This window comes from Equus quagga, chromosome 5 (genome assembly GCF_021613505.1).
Source record: "Equus quagga isolate Etosha38 chromosome 5, UCLA_HA_Equagga_1.0, whole genome shotgun sequence".
NCBI classification, from domain to species: Eukaryota; Metazoa; Chordata; class Mammalia; order Perissodactyla; family Equidae; genus Equus; species Equus quagga.
Window position 1 is genome coordinate 64,590,476 of NC_060271.1, and position 13,713 is coordinate 64,604,188.

The following is a 13,713-nucleotide window of genomic DNA, read 5'->3' on the forward strand; positions in this document are numbered from 1 at the left end:
ACCGGCATGAGAAACCTTCTGGAGCCCTGGGGGCTTCCCTGCACCTCGTACAGTGGCGCCTCGGCCCCCTGGACCCGAGACTGCGCGGCGCAGCTCGGACCCGCGGCGCTCTGGGCTAAATTGAGATCTCAGCCGCGCGCCGCGCCCGATCCGACCCTCCTTATTATAACAAATGTCCGGTTTGCCGAGCGGGACTTCATATTCGCCGAGAATTCATCTGAAATATTGATTTCCTCTCACTTCGCCTGCCCAAATCGATAGCGCTGCGCCCTGGCCCCATAAATCGCCTTCCCCGCAGCCGGCCCGACTCCATCCATCACCGCGGGCCGGGCCGCGCCTCTGCCTGCTATCCACACTTGCTGTGCGCCAGGGCGGCCATGCCCACCTCGCCGACCGGCGCTGACCCTAGGGCTCCTTCCCAGCACGGGCCAGGAAGTGGGGAAGATCAGGCGCCGCAGCCAGGGACCCCAAGCTCTTTGAAGGCCCTGGGCCCGGGCGCCCCGAGGAGGGGTTTCGGCCCCGGAGGCAGCTCAGTCCTCACAGGCCGGATGCCCCGCGCGCGGCTCCCCGCCTGCCCAGTACTCGGCAAGGAGGAGTCCGGAAGCACCTGAGTGCACTCACGGCTCCCAGGCCCCGGACCACGGGCTCCTTTCCCGTTGGGTTGAGAGGTGCGCGGGGCTCACGGTCCCGCCCGGGGAGCCACGGGCAAGAGCTGCGCGCCCCCGGGGACGAGGGCTTGGAGGTCGCGGGTAGGGGAGCCGTAAGTCCAGCACCGGCGCGGCCCAGGGCCTGAGAGCGCGCAGGATGCCCACTCTAATGGGCCATGCAAAACGGGGGTAGGGCGCGAAGGACACCCCTTTGATCCCCACGGAGAGCTGCTCACCGCTCCGTGTGGTCTGCAGAAACCAAGGCCTGGGGAGGGCGGCTCTGCCGGGCCGAGGGGGACCTCAGGGCCCGGGAGCGGCGAGGCAGCCGCTGTGGACAGCCAGGCCCGAGGCTCCCCCAGCTGCGTCCCCACGCAGGTGGGCCTCGGGAGCCCGGAGCGTACGCTCCCCAGCCCCACCGACCCGAGCGCGCGCACGGACGCACGGCGACGCGGGGGCTCGGGGGTCCTGGCCACGCCGCCTTCTTACCGGATCTGATGGAGTTGTGAGGCATCGCCGGGGAGTCGCTCGCAGCCCGCCGAGGACTCAGGGCTTTCTCACGCAGGTCCCTGCCGCGCCCGCCGCCACGTCGCTGCCCTGCATAGACCCAGGGGAAGGGGCATAAGATTCCATGTCCGTTGCTTAAGACCTCCTCCCTAGGCCCTATCCTTTAGACTTTCGTCGCGTGGCAGGAGCCGGACGATTTTTAGGCGAAGTGTGGCCAACCTCAGCCTGGCCTAACTAACACATGCCTGTCTGGAGGATACGGGATTGGGGGTCCGCCGAGGAAGCCCCAGACTCCAGCCCGTGTGCCCTCTTCCTCTGCCGCCCCAGCCTCAGCCAGCTTCAACTTGGGAGAGAAAAGGCTGCCAGGCTTCCTGGGACCCTCTCCCTTCTCGAATCACCCCCTCCCGCAGTCAGCTGTGAGCCAACCCCTGGGCAGCATACCTGGCCGGCTGGCCGCAGGCCCTCACTGCGTGGGTCCGCCCGCGAGGGTGCCCTGGGCCCCGAGTCTCTCCTGGTTGCGAAGTTTGTTCCCATCCACCCGGCATCGCCGACCGGTTTTATCCCGCCAGGGCCCTGAGAGATGGGTCTGGAGAGGCTCGCAGGCCGCGGATTGGCTGGCTCGGTGCAGGGGGGTGCAGGAAGGGGAGGCTTTTGCAAGGGGGACATGGCTGAGTGGACTCAGGAGTTAGAAACACTCGCTGGAGCTTCTGTTTCCAGCGGAGAAAGGAGAGGGAGGCAGCTGAGTCCTCACTCAGCAGGCCTGGAAATATTCGAGGAGTGGGAGGTGGAGGCCTCGGGGCCTGAGGATGAGGGTCTCTGGGTCCTCCTGGAGTCACCCACCACCAGAAGTGAGAGAAGTGGCCGCCCTAGGACACCCTGTGTCCCTCGTCTCCTGGTCTGCTCATGAGAAAGCGGCTTTTTCTTTTACACTAGGGAACTTTTGTTTTTATGCCTGGTTCTTAAGGTGGAAGCTTGCTCATGGGGCTGGAGGCTGGATGGGCCACCTTCTCACCACTGCTGTGGACCTCTTCCAGGGCAGAACCCGGAACAGTCCCAAACCCATTCCCTCCACATGGCCCAGACAGGGTCCACACCCTCACATTGTTAGGTTAATGAAAGTCATCACATAACCTGTTCCACAGGGACTCCTCTCTCCTCCCAAACAGGCAGCCATCAGCCCTCTTTCCTGTTCCTTGAGGGTTTTGAACTTGGGAGACGAGTTCAGAGGACCAGAGTGAGGGCCTAGATTTCACCTCAACAAGGAGGGGTGTTAGAATAGGACAGGATGAGCTGACCTCTATCTAGCCTTGTCTGCAGGAATCAGCAGCCTCGGGGAAGTGGGGGGCGTGAGTGTGGAGAAGAAGGGGTCTTTTGGGTGGAAAACTGAAGATGGTAGTGGTGGCAAAAACTCCCCCCTCCTTCCTCACAGGTCTTCTCTTCTGTCAGGGAAGAGAGGCTCAGGGAGGATTGTGTGTGGGAAGGCATGTCTGGAGCACCTGCAGGCCAGTGGGGCAAGGCCCGGATGCTCCCCCAATCTCAAGCCAGACTTCTGGACTCAGGATCACAGCTGAGAGACAGCGATGCTCCCTGGTTTGAAGGGGCTGTGCTGCCTGGAGGAGCTGCTCTGGGATACAGTGGCCAGAGGTGTAGGTGAGAGGGAGGGGAAGGGGCAGAGGAAGTGGGGTTATTCAGGGGACATGTGTGTATGTGTGTGTGTGTGAATGTACACAATTTTTCTTAATTAAAAAAGGTTTTACTTTTCAGGTTAATCCCTCCTCTCGCCCGGACTTTCTTGTTTCTCAATTTAGCAGGAATGAATCGTTTTGTGAAAAGAAAAAGAATATGTATGTCCCTAAGTGGATCCTCCACATTTGTAAATGTCTTTGAAGAAAAACAATAGGTGCTTGATTGTTTTAAATATTTCTCCAAAATTCTTATTAAAAATTGCTCTGTGATTTCCAAAGTTCCAGATATTCCACTTCTCTGGTCGGAGTCCCTGGAGAGAGAAGATGGAGGTAGACCTTGGAGTGGGTCCCACCAACCCCACAGGCCAGTTCGCCACTGTGGCCCCTGTCCTGCTGTTGTAGGGGAGTCGCGGCGTGTGGAGGCCGTGGCAGAGACTCTGACCATCCGTGCTGTCCTCCCACCAGGCAGCAGTACCCCAGGGTGAGCCCTCATCCAAACAGTTCTGCAAACCTCCGAGGGCCTACCCAAGTCGAGGGCCTGCGAGGACCGATAACTGTGGAAACTCATGCATCCATTCTCACCAAGGCTTTTCTCCTTCTCAGCAAAACAAACCCCCCTCCTCATTTGTGGCAATAGTTCTCAAAGGGCCAAAATGGCAAGTTGTCAAAACATTCCTGTCCCATTTGTGAGCTCATTTTTTAAAAATTATTTTAATATGAAGGCTTCTGTGCAAAAAACACACCCAAACACCTTGAGAGCACCCCTCCGCAGACTGCAGGTGACATAGCAGATGACCAGGGGGTGCTCCTCAGAGAAGTCCTAGAGCCAATAGGCCAACCAGCCGTAAGAGCACAGTGAGCCCCATGACCTCGTGGTCTGGCCCAGCTTTCTAATTACAGTGGGGAATCAGGCCTGGGGTTCTTGCTACTTTCTAATTCTCTTCAACCAAGGCCAAGAAAGTGGTTATTAACCAGTACCCCAACTCTTTGGGGTCGGTCTCCTCCTCTGCAAAATGAAGAGGTTGAAACGATGACTTTTATCACAATTTTTTCTCTCAAACTTTGAAAATCCATGATTCTTTTAGTTAGGCTTGCAAATCTCAAGCCTTCCTTTGATGTGACTTAAAATTTCAAAGTGAATTCGGCATCATGACTAAGAGACTCTCAGATCAATGGGAAATTCAGAACACACTTTTTAAAACCAACGCCTTCTCCTCCAGCCCTTCTTCTCAGATTTGATGCCCATGATGCTTTCATGCTGAGATTATCAGCTGGCAACCTGTGGTTTAAGCCCAGTTACATTTTTTTTTTTAACTCAAGGTTTTTCCCAGAAAATTTAATTACTTTCCAATATGAAAATAAATAGAGAAAAGAGAATAACTCTGCTTGCCTTTAAAAATTTGACAGATCTGGCCACAGATCTGACTATTTCTCTGTGGAAATGAGTATTCTTTCAGGTTTAACATTCAAAGAGTTTAATACACATCCCGGGTAGCTGCCTCACTCCAGTTGAGTATTCTATGATTTTTTAAGTTCTAAGTTGAGCTGCTGTGCCTTCAGAAGATGGCATTTCTTTCCAGGATTCAGCTGAAATCCTTTGAGTTGGTGGTAGGGTTTGTCAGGGACAAGAAGGAGGGTGTCCCTAGATGTGGGATTTTTGGCGCTAAAACTGAACTGTCTCAGGCAAACCAGGGTAAGTTGGTCATCCTAGCTGATAGAATTGGGAAGGAGGGTGGTTTGGGGTCTTTTATAAGCAGCTCAGAGTTTATACTGACTACCGGGCTGGGTGTTTAATTGCACAAGTGGAATCCTACCAGCTTCTGGCTCAGGCTCCTTGGCCCCTTGAACTCCAGCGTGGTCCATGGGTCTCTCTCCCTCATGCCCATGTACCCCAGGAGAGGCAGCCCGGGACTACCTCCTCCCTTTTGACACGAAGTCTCAGAAGTTTCTCTGTGCAGATTGATGAGAGGCCAGCCTTGGGGGAAGATCCCTGCCGCCAACAACCCTCCTTGCCTAGCTGCCATGCAACCTTCCCCTACATGGTAAACAATTCCTGGGACAGAAGTGCATCCTTTGAGGAGGGAATAGCGGCTCCCTACTTTGAATTAGAAGGTGAGTGCTGCAGCCATGGCTATGTGAAATGAGACCATTTTCCTTCCCTGAGCCTGGGTTTTCTTTTCTGTAGGATGTGGGTGCATGTGGGGAGGGGAAGGCCCATCTCATAGCTTTGTTGTGAGGATGAACAGAATGGTGAATTTTGTGAAAGCCCTTTGAAAACGACAGCTCTGTACAAAAGTTAATTATTATTAGACAACAAAGGCAGGGCAATGCTTCCAAGAAGAGCGGAGTTAAAACTCCTCTAAAATTATGCTGTAGAAGTCAATTCCTTTAATCCTTTCCCAAAAGCACTGTGAGTTTTTCAAACAGCCTTCTGAGCCCCTGGGTGATGGATAAGTGAGCCTTAGGACGGGAAAGGGCCAGCGAGCATGCCCTGTGGGTTTAGGGTGGGTGTGGGGGCCACTGTGGGGGCAGGGGTGTCTGTGCCGGGAGCAATGAATACCCTGTGACCCAGAAAGAGGGCAGCAGAGCCAATGGCAGAAGGGGAGAGCCAGCGCCAGGGCAGAGCTTCCAGCCTCTCTGACTTCACTGTTTGGCAGAGGGCAAGAAGTGCTCAGAACATAGGCAGTTTTCGCTCCACCCTTGCCCCTCACAGACTTGCCCAATGGTGCCTCAGCCACATGGGATTTCTACCCTGTCCCCACACCTCAGGAAATGGCCGACAGCCTGCCCCCAGGCCTCCTGGTGGCTGTTGCAGAGAATCAATCATTAATTACCCCGTGCTCCTCCCTCCTCTCCCAGGCTTTCAAAACACAGAAATAGAAATACAGGTCCTGGCAGGTGAAAGCAAAGGGCCACTGGTTGTGGAAAGCAGTCTGGAAAAAGCCACCTGTGGCATGCGTCCAATTGATTTTGCATTGGAGATGTGTCCTGGGCACCTGTCTCTCTACAGCCCCTTGGTGGCTGCCACCTGGGGTACCAGGAGGAGATCCGGTGTTTCCCGGGTTGGGTGGGAAAGAGCTGTACCGGGGAAGCAGAGAGGAAGGTGACAGATGGAGGGGAAAGAAGCAATGTATAGAGGGGATAATACAGGTCCGTTTCTTTTTTCTAGTTTTAATAGTTTTTAAAAAGTTACAAATAATGAGCTAGGCTCTTTTGCAACCCATTTTGCAGATGAGAAAAAGGAACACGTCTCAATTACTCAGCTGGTAGGTGGATGACTCAGTGTTCAAATAAGCACTAGTGACCCAGGCCTTACCTTAGGTGTTCAAAATTCTGCTCACCCCAGCCTGGTTCCTCCCACTCCCCAGCAGCACCTACCCGCTTCCCATCAGGAAGGAAGGTTCTGGAACCCAGGGAGTTGCCAAGGTGAGGTCAGACCCCCAAGGCCAGAAAACTTTCCTGCCACAGGAGAGGAGAGCAGCTCACTCAGCAGGAATGCCCTCCCCTTGGCTAGGGCCCTGCGGTCCATTCCAGAACAGCAGGAGTCAGGGCACAAGAATCCTCTCAGGCCAATGCCAGGGCACTGGAGGGGGCTGCCTTCCTGACAGCTGTCCCTGGGGAGGCACCGAGGAAAAAACCCACGACTCTTCATCAGACTAGGCTTGGCTTTGTTCTCCGTGGCCAGAGGTTCCTGCTGTTTGCACAAACCACAGAACAGAGCATGGCCTCCCCTAACCCTTGGCAGTGCCCAGGGTCCTGATGAAAGGATCAGAGACCCTGGTGGTTGGGGAGGGGGAAAAGGGGAGAAGTTGAGCGATAGAGAAGGTTCAGGAGATGTAACCTGCCTTTTGCCCCCAGCCTTCACTGCCTGCCCCTGGGAAGGCTTCCAGCGTTCCTAGCAGAGCCATCCTGGGTGCTTTGCCTCACCTTGGGCCTCGGCTCACCCCAAGACTCTCCTGCCAGCTGGACCTCTTGCATGATGCTGCAGACTGTGCAGCCTCTGCCTTCCCTGCGTTTGGAGGAGCAGCCCAGAGGGTTTAGGGTTTTGGGCTCCCATTTCTGTCTCCATGCTCCAGTGCCCCAGGGATGGGGCCATCCTGACTGTTCTATAGCTCCCATACTAGGACGGACTCACCATCATCTTGAGGGAATGCTAAGCATGGCATTTCCTTCTAATAACAACAGCTACCTCTACTATTATTTGCTAAGTATTACTAAATGCTAGGGATGGTTGAGTGCCTTATTACATATAACCCCATTTATTTTCCACAACACCCAATGAAACCGAGTTTTGAGGCAACTGGGGTATCGAGGTTGCTCTGGGTCACCCCACTGCTAAGTGGTAGAGCCAGGATCTGAATTCAGGCTCATCTAAGACACGAGCCAGTATTCTCTCCACTACTCGAGGGAGTGTTTCCAGGGCACGGACAGCTGTAAAAGCTCCAAGAAAGTTATTGGAATAAACTAGAAAGAGTCTTGTTTGTCAGTTTCAGGGGCCACCAGTGGCCTATTGGGAAGAAGCTCGACCCCTGGTAATGAGACTTACACTTCCTAGGCCCTCAGAGAGGACAGGTAAATGAAAGAAGGCAAAGAAATCAAAGGTTGAGGTCACAGCAAGTCCCACTTCTCCCTGATGAATTCCCGCGCTCTTGGCAAAACGCACACACAGAACACGTGCAAAGTGCACACACACAACACGTTTGTGGCAAGAATGAGCAAATCATCCACCTATACATTCTCCTTTTTCTTTTTTTTCAGTTTTATTGAGGGACAATCGACAAGTAAAATGGTAAGATATTTAAGGTATACATCGTGGTGATTTGATAAATGCATACGCTGTGAAATGATTCCTACCGGCTGGTTAATTAACACTTTCATCACCTCACATATTTATCTTTTTTTTCAGTGTGAACATTTCAGTTCTACTCTCCTAGCAAATTTCAATGATATAATGCAGTGTTATCAATTTTAGTCACCATGCTTTACATTAGATCCTCAGACCCTAAACCTATGCGTTTTTCCAAATTTTGTTTTAAAATTTTCCATTTTAGGCACATCATCTTTCATTTGTCCTAAACTCCTCTCCTTTGCACCTCATGGAATGTGCTGTGGCCCTGATGATTTCTGTTTGTCTCGTCCACATTCCCTATCACTTTCTAGACTTTGATCCCATCTGCTCTGAGACTTCATTTGTCCAAGTAGGATCACTTCCCTCTGGCTCACTTGAGAGGAGAGAGTCCAGAGTCCTGGAAAAGGATCTTTTCTCCCTTGAATCCTGGTACTTGCCCTTGCAGAATGCAGAGACCATGTAGGAATCATAACTGAGAGGCTGAGAATCTGGCAGCCAAAGCTGGAATCCTGGCACATTCCTTAACTGGCTGTGTGACCTTGTGCCAATCACCCAACTTCTCTGAGCTGAAGTCTTTGAGTCTGAGAAATGAGACTAATAAGGGTACTTCTCTTGTATTATATTGAGATGATTCAGTCAGATTAAGTGCTTGGGGCACAGTGGGTGCTCAATAAATGTTAGTGTGAAAGTAAAACTAGCCACAATAAAGATGATGGAGAAGTGTTGCTCATAGACCTGGGGGTGGTGTCACTGTCACCATACTCAGGACACCAAGAGACACTCAGAGGTACCAAAGGTGATAAGAGGGTGAGGGGACTGGGAAGAAGGAGAACTGAACTTGGTCCTGAGACAACTGGAGCACCAAGTCTCTGGGCTTATGCGAGCTGCTTCCTCCCACCCCCGTCTCTGGTTGCGCACCCACTGGGGCTCAGGCCTCCGTCCTCCAGAGCGCCCAAGACTGCACTCACGGGCCAGACCCTGCTCTGCCGCCCGAAGGGGCTGCCAAGTTCTTCAGCCTGAGAACTCTCCTCCCAGAGTGTTCCTGTGGCTTTGCGGGTGGAGCCCAGAATATGAGACACCATTCCTGGGAGGGCATGCCATTCTGGACCTGTGATTCTTCAGGCTCAGCTTCGTAGTGGGTGATGTCTGACCTCGCTGCCACTTTCTGATTCACTGAGAAGCCTGTCTTATTTAATTTTCTCCCTCTCTCCTTCCTTCCTTCCTCTTCCTTCCTTCGTGTATTTATTGATAGCTTATATATATAATATATCATAAATAATTCAAACAGTGATGACAGATGCCTCCCTTCTTGCCTTCCCTTTCTTAGCCTGAGGGAACCTTGTTATCTGTTTGACACTTGTCCTTCCAGACCTTTTCTATTCATACCTTGTGTCTGTTACTGGAGAAATCATGGCCTTCATTTTTAGGAGTGTGCGTTTTAGCACACATAGCAGCATACTGTACGTAAGTCTTGCTCTGCAAGTTGCTTTTATTCACTTGACAATGTCTTGAACATCTTTCCACATCAGGACATATAGCTCTACCTTCTTCCTTTTAACTTTTCCATCATAGTCCAAAATACAGATAGAATGTAGTCTAAGTAACTGTCCCCCGTTTGATGAATATATACCTTGCATCTTCTTTTCTATCAAATTTGTTCTGCAATGAACTCCTTGTGCACACGTGTGAATATTTTCCTGGAGAAATTGGAAAAGAGAAATGGAATTGTGGGAGCACAGGGTGGGCACCTACCAAATGGGCATGGACCACTTGACTTCCCACCAGCCTCACTTGGCTTCTTTTCTCATTGCTTGAATATCCCTTTAAAGGTTGAAAGTAAGCAGGTTGGGCAGAGTAAGAAGCTGGTATCTGTGAGGTTTCCTAATCCAGGCTCATTGCCGTTCTCCAGGCAGTGACCAAGGTGTACAGAAGCTCAGGGTGGGCATCCGACTTGGGAACGCTCTTCATCCCGAGAGCATTCTTGACTGCTCAGAACTAACCAGGGAAGAAAGAGAGGAGGAGCTCAGCCCCCTGGGATCCCAAGGCCACCTTCACAGGTCAAATTGGGTGACTGAGTTCTGTGTTATGGTCTCTCCTTCAGGATTCAAGAGACAGCTGGACACCCATGCTTGAGACTCAGTCTCTCCATTCCGGAGCCTGAAGTGGTGTGAACTCAAAGTCAGACAGACCTGAGGTTGTGACACAGCCGTGCCCTGAGCTGTGTGATCTTGGGAAAGTCACTTATCTACTCTGGTTCTCTGGTCCTTCATATTTAGCAAAAAAATGCATATAATATTCACATCCTATCAGTAGAGTGGTATGAACGTGATTTGTAAACTGCTAAGAAATGGAGAAATGTCAGGGATGATGAATTTGAAGAAATAATGATGATGAATATAATGCCAGGGTTACCTCTGCAGCCCTTTCTTTCTCCCTCCCTTCCTTTCCATGTATTTAGTTACACAAATATTTATTTAGCATCTACTAAGCGCTGGGCACTCTGCTAGGACCTGGGCACAGAGTGGTGAGCAAACCAAGAATCATGTACTCAGGGAACAAATCGGTTCCTACAGGGAGGTGTGCTACATGCTGTGATGGGGCTGGACTGGGAGGTATGGGGAGCAGAGAGCAGGGCATCTCACAGAGTCTTGGCTGTTCAGAAGACTCTAGCAGAGTCCAAGAGGAAGAGGTGGAACCAACCAGGCAAATAGAGGATGGGAGGAAGGGAAGATAGAGTATTCTCGTATGGACAGAAAAAAATGCCTTTACATGTGAAGATGCAGAGGCCGGGGGTGCCAGGTACATTTAGGGAACTGAATTCAGTGCAGCGGGAAATAAAGTGCAATTATAGGGTGTGTGTGTTTGTGTGTGTGTGCAGGTCTGGTGAGAGCTGAGAGATGGAAGTGGGAAAGTGTGTAGGGTTAGATCATAAAAGTCCTTATAGGCATGCTAAGGAATTTGGACTTTATGCTGAAAAGCAAAGACAGTGTTTAAATGGATTTTAGCAGGGGAAAGGAATGGCCAGACTTATGTTTTAGAAAGTTCTTCCTGGCTGCAGTATGGAGAATGGAGTGGAGGAGACTAGGTTGCAGGCTGGGGGAGGCTGTGTTACCATAATTCCTGAGGGATGATGAGAGTATTGAGGGTGGAGAGAAGTGATCACAAGGATGCGGTGGTGGAAATGTTGTCACAGTCAGTTGTTGACTCTCGATTTTGTCCTTGGTCTAGCGGTGAGAGCCTGAAGCTCTGTGAAGACCAGATCCAATGTAAATGCTAGCCCTATCCTATCCTTGCGTGTCCTCTGGAGGACCCAGAGCTTGGGTCCCAAAAATGTGGTAGCCGCTGCAGGCAGATCTGGCTTTTCTCACTCTGAAACCTCCCGATGACCCAGGGGAAGTTTCTGTCTGATGACGGTCAGATCAGGCAAGAGAGGCGGGCGATATTGGTCCTGCCCCCAGACTGCCATGGACAGGCTAAGGGGATGGGGAGGAGACATGTGCCTAAAGTTGGCCAGGGTTTAAGATTTCACATCCCAGCACAATCTGGACACTTATAGCACCCCCGTGGCTGAACGACAGAGAGACACTGAACAGGATGAAGGAGGGGGTGAAAAGTTCTACAAGGGTGATCTGCCTCTGTATAGGGCAGTGGTAAAGGAGCACTGGCCGAGAGTCAGGAGGTTAGGTCCCAGGCTTGGGACTGAGGCTGTGGGAACTTAGGGAGGTCACTGAGCTTACCTGGGCCTTGGTGTCCCCATCTTTATAAAGAAAGAGTATGTGGAAGGTGGAAAGTGTACTGGCTCTCAAGGAATCGTCCAGAGGAATATGTCCTACAATTGCGCCCTGAGCAGAAACCACGCAACATCCCTGCACCTGTGTCTTCTCATTTTCAATGCAAATGCTTAAGGACATCTTCCTTTTTAATCTCATTGGGTTGGCTCTTGTGATCCAGTGTGTGAAAGCACTTTGAAAACTCATCAGCTGTAATAATACTGTCGATTGATCTAACTCCTTATAGTGAATAAATGCTACCATAGCCCTTATCTCATTTAATACACTTGTCGGTACATATGTGTATTACTATGTATAGCTATTGTATCTACCATATAATAATATAAAATACTGTATATAATATACAATATAATACTATGTAACATATAATACATAGAGCAGGCATGATATTCTAATATATTCCAATTCATATTCAGCAGCTCCTTTGCTCACTCAGAAAACATGACACGATTCTTACAATTCCTCCCAAGTCCCACTCTATCAGCACAGGCCACCCCATGACTTCCCTTGTGTGTCGCCTACTCTCCCCCTCTTTTATTCTGCTCCAGCCACACTGGCCTCCTTGCTCTCTTCAACTCTGCCAGGCTTACTCTCACTCCTGACCTTTAAGTTGCTCTTCCTTGCTGGTTGGCCTGATGTCACCTCTTCACCTCTAAGTCTTGGCTCAAATCACCTCCTCAATGAACCCTTCTTCAGTCCCCTATTGCAACCCTCTCCCTCACTCTTTATCTTGTTAATCTGCTTGATTTCTCTCCACCATCTGAATGTTATATATGTCACTTGCTTATTTGTTTATCACCTGTCTCCTCTCAGTAGCTGGAAAGTGGCCTGAGGGCAGGGAGTTCTCGTCAGTCTTGCTCACGTCTGTGGCCTCTGTGTCTAGAACGGTGCCTGGAGCACAGGAGGAGCTCAGTAAACATTTGCGCTTGCGTTAGTGATTGATGGAATGAATGTGAGCAGCAAGGATAACACAATGATCTCATTGTGACGGTGTGGTGCTAGGCACTGGGCACAGAGCAGTTAACAAGACAAATGCTGGACCAGTCTCAGCTGTGCATGCCCCTCATTGGTTCTGGGCAGCCAGTGGTAGAAGCAGAAACTCAGCAGCCCTCAACTTTTTACCTGTGGATGTGGCCTGCCTCTCTCTTCTTTGTTCTGGGCAGCAGAGGGCCCTCTGAGTAGAATCGGGGTGGGAGCTGGGCTCAGGCCCCAGCCAGGGTCAGTGAGAGGCGTACAAGGAATGGCCTCTCCCAGATCCCAGGGGCAGTGAGGGACAGCCAGACTACCCTCCTCCTCTTTGGCACTCAGTCCTGCCACCAAGGGCTCCAAATCTTTGGGCCAAGTTCACAGCACCTGCTGCCCAGGGAACATGTGATCATTTGAGCGCTGCTGAGTTGGAACAAACCACACAATCAGGTCATTGTGTTAAACATGCTGGTCCCTTTGCCAAGCCACACCCCATTCCATCACTGCCAGACCTTTTGGGGCCCTGATTTACAGGGGTCCCAAACTGGGCAGGGTATCGTCCCAGTGGTCCTGGGGAAGGAGGGCTCTCTGCTGTGAGACCCATTTACTCTGGCCTGCTCTGAGATCCGGGGAGAAAGAGATGGGAGAAGGAAGCAATAAGGGCCCCATGAGGAGGCAGACACTCAAGAGACCATTACTGTTTGACTCTTGGTGACACTTTGGCATTAACCATTGTCCTCCAACATTTGCTTTGGGTGGTGATGACTATTAATCACTAACTTTGATTTTTTAGCAATCCAAAGGTTTTCCTCCTGTCATGACTGGGCCCAGGAATTCTCACGAAGTCCACTGTTGGAGGGAGATCTTCCTTCACAGAACCGATCCTCAGAAGGCCATTAGACAAGGATTTGGCACTACTGAACTCTGGGTGAACCCTGCCAAACTCAGACAGGGCAGGGCCAGGTGGGCTTCTGGAGAGTCAGACCGAGCTGTCAGGGAGTTGGGCCCAGCTTTTTCACTTCTAAGCCCACTGGCCTTGGGCAAGCCACTTAACCTCTCTGAGCCTTAGTTACCTCATCTATAAAATGGGGATGATGATGCCTATCATCTGTAATTGTAGATGAATGAAATGAAAGGATGTCTGTAAAACACTGGCCTGTACAACAAGACTGTATTTGTTACTGTCCTTCTAGGAGTGAGGAGCCACACAGGACTTTGCACCCTGGTGACACTCAGGCAAAACTCACTGGTAGGTTTTACTCCACAGGCCA

At 51.2% G+C, this 13,713-nt stretch overlaps 1 protein-coding gene across 6 annotated transcripts in view; it reads right to left on the reverse strand.

Moving 5' to 3' along the window:
* PAX8 (paired box 8) overlaps positions 1–1,704 on the reverse strand; it is a 63,467-nt gene extending 61,763 nt beyond the window's left edge. For all 6 annotated transcript variants that reach the window (XM_046663062.1, XM_046663060.1, XM_046663057.1 and 3 more), the window contains exons 1-2: positions 1,593–1,704; positions 1,134–1,241 (exon numbers count right to left, since the gene is read on the reverse strand). In XM_046663062.1, coding sequence (XP_046519018.1) covers positions 1,134–1,158 — 25 coding nt within the window. In that variant the 5' untranslated portion in view covers positions 1,159–1,241; positions 1,593–1,704. The remainder of the gene's footprint in view (positions 1–1,133; positions 1,242–1,592) is intronic.
* Positions 1,705–13,713: the final 12,009 nt, after the last annotated feature.